Source organism: Phoca vitulina, unplaced genomic scaffold (genome assembly GCF_004348235.1).
Source record: "Phoca vitulina isolate PV1807 unplaced genomic scaffold, GSC_HSeal_1.0 scaffold79, whole genome shotgun sequence".
NCBI lineage: Eukaryota > Metazoa > Chordata > Mammalia > Carnivora > Phocidae > Phoca > Phoca vitulina.
The window spans coordinates 5,537,501-5,546,699 of NW_022589782.1; the positions used below are offsets into that span (position 1 = coordinate 5,537,501).

General features: G+C 55.9%; 1 protein-coding gene across 1 annotated transcript in view; it reads left to right on the plus strand.

Annotated features, from left to right (window-relative positions):
• Window positions 1-636: 636 nt before the first annotated feature.
• Window positions 637-9,199, plus strand: part of NPTX2 (neuronal pentraxin 2) — an 11,569-nt gene continuing 3,006 nt past the window's right edge. Inside the window, exons 1-3 of the mRNA XM_032394188.1 lie at window positions 637-1,235; window positions 2,835-3,051; window positions 7,618-7,862. Coding sequence (XP_032250079.1) covers window positions 810-1,235; window positions 2,835-3,051; window positions 7,618-7,862 — 888 coding nt within the window. The 5' untranslated portion in view covers window positions 637-809. The remainder of the gene's footprint in view (window positions 1,236-2,834; window positions 3,052-7,617; window positions 7,863-9,199) is intronic.

Here is a 9,199-nt window from a genome sequence, read left to right on the forward strand (position 1 = left end):
GGCGGGCGGCCCGGGGGCGGCCGTCGTGCGTCTCCTTCCCGCTTTCAGGGCGAGGCGGCCGCGGCCCGCACGAGGAGGCCCGCGCTGTCCGCGGGGGGGCTCTCGACGGCAGCCCTGGGTTCGAGTTCCCCCTGGGGCTCCTCCTCACTTTCCTCACTTGGGAAGTGGGGGTCCCTCCCCACGGGGGCGGCGGTGGCCGCGGAGGGAGGCGTCGCGCCGAGCCGGAAGCTCAGAAGCCGCCACGGGAAAGCCGCCGGCTTCTCTTCAGGCCGCGACGCCCGCGTCTTCGGGTGGGTCGGGGTACGCCGGGACACGCCAGCCAAGACTCGCGAAGGCACCCGGGCGGCCTTCTTTTTTCTTTCTTTCTTCTTTTTCTTTTCCTTTTTTTCTTTTTTTTTTTTTACCTCAGTCCTCGTTTTCTGGGGGCCCCACAACCCCGCGCTAGCGCCCCCGACTCGGGCCCACACGCGCGCCCGCCCGCCCGCCGGGAGAAGGCGCCCCCGCCCCGCCCCCTCGCTGACGCGTGCCCAGCCGGGCCAATCAGAGCTCGCGGCGCTGCGCCCCCACGCGCCGGCCCCCCCACCCCCAGCTTAAGAAAGGGCGCGCGGGCCGGCTCGGACCAGAGCGCTGCGCCGGGCGGAGACAGCGAGCTACGTGAGGCAGGCGGTTCCGTTAGCTCCCGCGCTCAAGCTGCCCTCGAGCGGCGCGCCCGGCTGCAGCCCGCAGCGGAGGCGCCTCCGCCGCGCGCCCCGACGGCGCCCGCCCGCCTGCCTGCCCGCTGATGCTGGAGTGAGCGCTGCGGTGGCGGGATGCTGGCGCTGCTGGCCGCCGGCGTGGCGCTCGCCGTGGCCGCCGGCGCCCAAGACGGCCCGGTGCCCGGCAGCCGCTTCGTGTGCACGGCGCTGCCCCCGGAAGCGGCGCGCGCCGGCTGCCCGTTGCCCGCGATGCCCATGCAGGGCGGCGCGCTGAGCCCCGAGGAGGAGCTGCGGGCCGCGGTGCTGCAGCTGCGCGAGACCGTCGTGCAGCAGAAGGAGACGCTGGGCGCGCAGCGCGAGGCCATCCGTGAGCTCACGGGCAAGCTGGCGCGCTGCGAGGGGTTGGCGGGCGGCAAGGCGCAGGGCCCGGCAGCTACAGGCAAGGACACTATGGGCGATCTGCCTCGGGACCCCGGCCACGTCGTGGAGCAGCTCAGCCGCTCGCTGCAGACCCTCAAGGACCGCCTGGAGAGCCTCGAGGTAGCCGAGCGCGGCGGGTTCTGGGGGGCGCGGGGTGGTGGTGGGGCGCGTGGTCCTGCCCGCCAGGCTGTGCGGGACACAGCGAGCTGGGCTTGGGGTCGGGGGGGCTGCTTCTCGGTCGGGCTCGCGAACTTACTTGCGGGGCTTTCGTCCCGCCCCCCACCCCGCTTCTTGCTGGAAGGAAAGGGTTAACTGCCCCCGCGCGCCGGGACTGTCCGCCGAGTGGCCAGTCACTAGCCGAGGTCCGGGTGAGCGGACCGGGACGGCCTCTTCTTTCTTGTAAATGTCCGAGTCTCCCGGGGCCGGACGCGCTCCCAGAGGCTGTGCCGGGTGACGTGCGGCTGCCGCGTGCGGTCAGCTGCCCCGGGTGTCCCGTGTTTCCTTTTATAAATCAGGTCGGGCTGGACCAGAGCGGGCGGCGACCCCAGGGTCTCGGCGGGGAGGCGAGCGCGGGCGGGTCCCGGGCCACACACCGGTTGGCGCCTCGGAGGGAACCTGGTTTTAACTTCAAAGACGCTCTGTCCGCGAATTGCGCCGGTTCTAAGGTGCCCTTCCAGGCTGCTCTGGGGGAAGGGACCTTATTCCGTTTCTCTCTTGGAGCGTGTATGCCGTTTGGAACTTGGCAAGAGAAATCCTCATTTAACTTCCATCTTTACTTTCGAACCCTGTTTAAGAAGTGTGGACGTTTCTGTTAAAGACGTTTACCAAAATGCTTATTAACAAAACTAGGTTTCAATTACAGGTGGTAATTACTGAAAAATTATTTGAGGATTTCCTGTGGCATGATAGCTAAATACAGTATTTCCAGCATCTGTATATCCCTTGATTCATTATGATTAATAGCAGCTAACATTTCTAGTTTACTAAATATACACCAGGGGTGTTATCTCATTTTAACCATTGCAACAGTCCTTTGAGGCAGATCCTCTTGACTGCATTTTACAATTTGGAATGCTTAGAAAGGGGGTAAATAGCTTGCCAAGGATTCATGGCTAGCCAGTAGCAGACTTCCTCCAGAGCCAGCATGATGGTAGAGGAGTAAGAGACATGGGAAGTGAGGATTTAGAAACAGCATTCACAGCAAAGATTCCTGGAATTCAGAACTGTCATGTTTTAGGTCTCTCATTTTCCAGTAACATCTCTGCAAGCATAGTTATTCACCTTTGTGCCATATCGGGACTTGGGGGCTGTTTTCACTTATAGGTGAAAGCTCATCTGCTTTGAGTACCATTTGGTTAACTTTTTTTTTTTTTTTTTTAAATCTTCACTGTGTTGTGGCCTTTACCCAAGCATGGTAGATAGTGATTAAAATTTTGACTTTTTAGCAAGAGGAGGAAAATAGCTTTCTGAGAGAGGAAAATGAAATTTGTAAGTTTCAAATATTGCAGCAAGGTAATTCTTGTTTGACTTTGAAATCCTTTCCATACAAAAGAGAAAAAAGCATCCGTGAAGTGCTCCCCTTCGTGCCATTGGCACGATTTAATACTCCCGTTTTGAAGCTTCTCCCTGTGTGGTTGGGCTTTTAGAGCTACATTTCACAATTTCTTTTTAAATGGCCTTAATACTTCTCCCTCATGTGTCCCTCTCCCCATCTAAAAGCACCAGCTCCGAGTGAACGTGTCCAACGCAGTGCTGCCCAGCGACTTTCGAGAGGTGCTCCAGCGGCGACTGGGGGAGCTGGAGAGGCAGCTACTGAGCAAAGTGGCGGAGCTGGAGGATGAGAAGTCCCTGCTCCACAATGAGACCTCGGCTCACCGGCAGAAGACCGAGACTGCCCTGAACGCTCTGCTGCAGAGGGTGACTGAGCTGGAGCGAGGTGAGTTCTTGGCTAGCTTCTCTGTCGCCCTCTGGCTGACATCCCTCTCAGCCCCCCCACCCACCCCATTGTCTTGGTGTTTGGCTGCAGTGTAAGGGAAGCTGGGCTCAGAGCAGGCAGAGGGGGGCTGGCCCACAGCCACCCACTTACAGACAGGCAGTCACTAGGGCCCTTGAGGGAGTGGTGACCTCTGCTTGCTGACTCTCAGCACCGGCCTCTGCTCCTGTTTGCTGGGATCGGCTCTGAGGCTGCTCTTGGGTCATCTCCGAACCTACCTGTCCTATGTGCAGAAAACCACAGCACTCTTTACCAATCCCCAGCTCTCCACTTTCCCTTCTCTGTTTCTCAAATGAAGTGTTGCTCTTTCAACTTGAGGCATCTCTTATGGTGCACAGGGGTTTAGGGTTTCTGCCGGACAGTTGCCCAACTTAACGGCCTTGTTGATACATTTTCCGACCTAGTGGAGACAGAAGGGGCCGATTGCTGCTGGGAGCAGCCTGGTTTCCATCCCTTGCAGATACCCCCCCGGGGTGTCTGCAGTGCCTGACCCTGCATGGAGATAGCTCGTGGCTGTTTGAGCAAATGATAAGCGTGATTGAGGATGGTTGTCTCAGGAATTAGCCCCAACCCCAGCCCCCTGGCGTTATCCGTGGGAAAGCCAGTGCCCTCAGGACCAGCTTGGACAAACCACCTAACCCCGTCCTTCTGCCATGTGGGCGTTTCAGCCGCTTCTTAACTCATCCTTCGGTGGATTCTGAGTATCTTTCTCTTCTCCGCTCGCACTGTGGTGGGTAAGTTTCTCCCATGGGGCACAGGAAGGGAAGGGATCTAGGGCCCTAAGTGATTGAGGCCCAAACTGCCAGGGGGCCTGAGAGTGAAGTTTAAGTTTGCCGATAGTGGAGATGAGATTGTAATCTTCTGAAATGCACCAGCCTGACAAAGACAGTTTCTCCTTACTCCATTTCATGAACTGATAGGAGTACATCCAGTTATGCCTTTAGTGACACCTGTGGGGGCGGGCCAGATGATCAAGGGGATGGTGTCTCTGTTCCATTTTACAGCACCTCCCCAGAAGTCACAGGTCTCCTTCATCACTCTCTGTTTTCTTCCTTATCCTTCTCCGTAAGGGGTGGGTGACTTACCCGTTAGACTTGGATTCTGGAGTTTCTGAAAGAATGTCCTCTGCCTCACCTCTGCTGGGTGACCTCAGGAAGCTCCTTAGGTCTCAAGAGCCTTCCCTGAAGGCAGAGCAGCTGCAGCCTTTCTTGCGGATAGGATGACAGAAAGGCAGCATTAGGTCCAAGGTGAGGGTGGCTTGCCTTCCCTTTCCCCAGCCTCACCCACAGTGGAACCTGGGGACACCACAGTCACTTAGTATCTCGAAGGGGGTAGCTGTAGCACGAAAAGAGAGCACCACCAGAGACCTTGGTGGCTGAGTCTTGCTTGGCTTGGTGGCTGAATTGCTACAAGGATGTAGGTTAATAGAAGCCTGTTGGGTTAGTGTGTGTTAAGCCCATCACCCCTGTGAGATAGGACTTCTCTTATACCCATTACACAGATGAGAAAAATGCCCTGAAGCTTTCGGCCAGAGGTGTGTCATTTGGGGAGAGGGGACTGAGGTGGGATCTGGGCCACCAGCTGGTGAGCAGCAACAACATGGCTTTGACCGCCCAGGAGCTGCCACTTTGTGACTGTCCTTCGCATCCCCAGCCTGATTCCAGCACCCACGCTCTTGATACCTAGGTTTTACAGGAAGCCCTCAGAGCTCATCTGGCACAGAAAGGTGGTGTCCATGTCCTAGTTAGCGCCGTGTTCCACAGGGCAGGGGCCCCTGACTGGCCTTGTTGTAGAGCCCCCAGGACCTGGTACTGACCCATCAGGAGAACTCTAGAATCCTTCTCTGTGCTCCACCCAGCTCTGGTATGAGTCTTGGAGGAAAATGATCGTTTGCCAACCAGTTTGTCTTCCGGCTAATTCTGAGTTTCTATCTGTCCTATTTGTGATGAGAATAAAGGGATATATAAACTCCCAGCCCCCAAGTAGACCATGAGTGGAAAATATACTCTGTTCCTCAAAGCATCCTGTTGAGCCTGGAGGAAATGGACCTCAAGCATACGCAAAGTACGGGGCTTTGGGGACTCTGGCCCTCGGTCCATCATCTCCTGCCCGTTATGGGCCTGTTCTGGGCCAGACACCAGGCTGTGACTTCCACATTCTGTGTCTTCTGTAACCCTTACAACAACTGTGTGAGGTAGGCATTAGTTATAGATGAGGGACTGACTGAGTCAGAGAGCTAAGTGCATTCACGGGTCCAGCAGGTTGCAGAGCTGGGGTTGAACTTGGTGGTGACCCCAGAGGACAAGAGCCTGGAGCGGTGTGTGGGCTCCAGCCCCACTGAGCAGGAGGCTCCCCAGAGCCCAGGGGTGAGCATCCAACGCTGCATGCACATGCTCGTGCTGCCTGATCCCACGGATGCTTGTTTTCTCTGTCGTGGGATCTGCTTGTCTACAGGGGCCTCTAGGTTCTGGGCCAGCCGGCCAGGCACAGCCCACCTTGGAGGTGAAGTAAACATTGCCACTGAGCAGACAGAGCCCGTCGCTCCTTGGCCCCAGCTGCCCCCCATTTTCACTTGTCTGCCACCTGCAGCCTCTGATTTATTGGTCAGGCCTTTTAATGCCTTAATTGGTTTTAATGAAGTTTCCTCTAAACCTCTAAGCTGTTTGATATAAATAGAGGGCACCAGCTTTTGGGGTGTGGGCCCCTCCTTTGCCCTTTGGCTCTCCCAGGTCTAATTAAACCTATCTGTTGTCACCTAGCTAACGATATTACCGACACCGAGCCTTATTAAATCAGCAGGCCTGCCCACCTGCAAGGATAGAAGCCATTTCTCTTTATTAGCTAATCATGCCTTGTGAAGAACACGGCCATTTGCAGATTAAGGACTAGTGGCTGCACGTAGTTGAGCGAGGGACTTCCGCTCCCTGCTCTGTCCTTCATTAGCTGTGTGACCTGGGGTAAGTCCCCTCGCTCCTCCAAGACTCAGTGCCTCAACTGCACAACCCGCAGAATCGGGAGGTGGGGCTTCCTAGCCTCAGTTTTGCTTCAGCCTAACGCAGGCTCAGTCCCAGCCTGTACCCGGCCTGGCCCCCCTCGGCTTCCCCGGGTGACCAAGTCTTCCCAACCCTCGCCGGGTACTCAGCGGCTCCGCAGACCGGGAGCTCGGGACGGACTGGGCAAGACTGCACAAGCCGCAGATTCAAGTAAATAGTACCTGTGAAGCCCAGAGGCTAGTCTTTCTCTGCTGCCTATTCCAGACAGGTTGAAAGGGTGATGCTGGGCCCTGTTGCTTTTCTTTGCAGGTCTTCCATGGGTGGGGGTGAACCATGGCCCCAAAGAGCTTCTCTCACGTGTTATTTTCTATGAAAGCAAAGGAGTTTGGGAGATTGCAGGGGAGAAAGGCTCATCTGTTCTGGCTTCTGTTCTGTGGAAGGGGCTGATTCATGCACTCGAGACCCAGGCAGTTTGGCTCCATTGGTTCTGGGTCCAGAGAGCCTGCCTGTTTTTCACGGTGACCGAGTCCATCTGGCCCCTCGTGGATACCTAATAAATACTTGTTGAATGAGCGAAGGGTGTTTAGGCTCCTTCACCAGAAGCATCTAGTCCCCAAATAAGAGGGAAGTTTCTGCCATGACAGCTCACAGAATCGGGTGGGACCCTGCAAACTTCAGAATCTGTGATAACTCGAGACGGGGACTTGCTTTTTGTGTGTTTATTTTTATTGTTAATTTTGAGCTTAAATCAAAACTATTAGAAATTACTTAGACCCATTTAAGAGTACCAGTGGCTTTCAAAGATTTTGGAAGCACCATTTACATGAGGACAGTCAGGGGGTTCTCATCAGTCCCAGGCGGGTCCCAGGGGCTCAAGGCTCTGGCCAGGGCATTAACCTCAGCGGGGAGGGACACCTCTGTATTTCTCTGCCTCTGACTGGCGCCAAACCACAGGAAATGGTCGACAGATGCAATCTTCTCTCTAGGAGGAAAGGGTGAATCATGAGCAAAGTGGTTCATGTGAGGGATTTAGTCCAAAAAGCCACTTCTGAGTTAAGCTGTAGTGTCCAGTCACTAATGTGGACTCCTTTGCTTGGGTGCAGGGATTCTGTAGGGTGAGAAGTGAGGGGCTTACTGGCTTGACAAGTGTCTATCGAGTGCCCAGGTCCCTGTTAGGACTTCCTGCCTCTAAGCCCAAGTCCTGACCCCGCCCTTGCTGAAGGAGCTGAAGAGGTCAGGATTTCAAGAAAAGAGCTGAAGAAGGGTTTTCTGGCTTAATTTAACCGGAAAATTAAATCCAGCTTGTCCCTACCCGCTTCCTCAAGCTTTCAAGAGCAAGGCCACTCTTGTTTACTCCTGGGCTGGTAGCACTTTGCACCACGGCTTCCTGGTAGCGGGCGCTCTGTTGCTTGAAGGACCAACATGGGGGAAGTTGGGGCCCGGGTGAGCCGTGGCTGTAGGCTACGCTGGTGGGGAGTAGGCTCACGCACCGCCACCTCTCTTCTCCACCCCCCAGGCAACAGCGCGTTCAAGTCTCCCGATGCGTTCAAAGTGTCCCTCCCGCTCCGCACAAACTACCTGTATGGCAAGATCAAGAAGACACTGCCTGAACTCTACGCCTTCACCATCTGCCTGTGGCTGCGATCCAGCGCCTTGCCGGGCATCGGCACCCCGTTCTCTTACGCGGTGCCCGGGCAGGCCAACGAGATCGTGCTGATAGAGTGGGGCAACAACCCCATTGAGCTGCTCATCAACGACAAGGTGAGGCCTGCTTGGACACCACCTGCCCCCATCACGGCGGCCACGTCTGACAGCCGGCCTCCTCAGTGGGCTCTCCTGCAGGGCTCTCCTCCTCGCAGTGGGGACAGCTCTGCACTGACTCAGCCCCGCTCTGGCCGGCTGTCTGGGTGGGGGGCAGGGGCAGGCAGCCGTGGCTGGTGGAGATCCGAGCTGTGAGTCTGGCCTAGAAGGGGCACAGGCTCTAAGCCAGACGGTGTGGAAGGAACAGAGCTGGGGTCTCTGTGCGCCAGCCTGAATGGTCACAGGCCCTTGGGCCGATGAGTGAGGGCTGTTCCCCAGGGCCATACTGATTAGGGGAGGTGGTATGTGTATGTCTCTCTGTGTAGAATATTTATCAGCCTATCTTTTGGGGGTGGTCTATTGAGATACAGTTTACAGTAAAACTTACAGTTTTCAGTCAACAGTCCGACCAGTTTTGACAAATGTCTGAGGTTGTGTGACTACCACAATTGAAATATGGAAATGTTTCATTTCTTCCCTCCTCCCTCCTCCCCTCCTTCCCCCACCAAATCCCCTTTGTGGTCCGCTCTTGCCCCTACACCAGCCCATGACAACCACTGATCTGTTCTCTGTCCCTACAGTCTTGCTTTTTCCAGAGTAAATATCCCTTTTTAATAGACTGGCTGGTTTCGACATTCAAGAGTGGATCTTCTCAAGAACTCCGCTCTGGGCATCTGCGGGACCTCCAGGAACCCCACTTAAACTTCCTTTCTGAAGTCAGACTCAGCGTAGCCAAAGAATTGTGTCCTCACGTCCTTGCTGGAGCTGAGCGTTCGAGTGGCTGTTCCAGCTCCCTGTTGCCTCTGCCCTGGCCCCTTACTCTGACGTTACCATTGAACCATCCTGGGGGGAGTTTGTTTAAGTGGCAAATGCTGTGGAATCTCCCCGCTGGGCTCCTTCTGGCGGTGACCATGTCCCTGAGCAGGGATTAATTGTTCTAAATAACGCCCTTGGACACAGCAGGGCCCAGAACCTTGTTTACCTCTTGGGTTAGGTGGCACGTAAACAGCCAATTCCTGGGAGGAAGCAGCGGGTTGCTAGGAAACCAGCAGTAACAACAGGATGGTACCTGGTTGGGCTGGTCTGCAGTGCTCACGGGACTACGGGCAGAACAACGTGGGTCAAAATGACCTTCCTCCGTTTCCATATGGGGGGGTCCCTGTGTGCACCCCCCAGCACACACTCCCACATAATTGTAGGCCTTTGGTCTTCTGCATAGGAGTGTACACACACACACACACACACACACACACACACACACACAGGAGTCCCCACTCACACACACACACACACACACA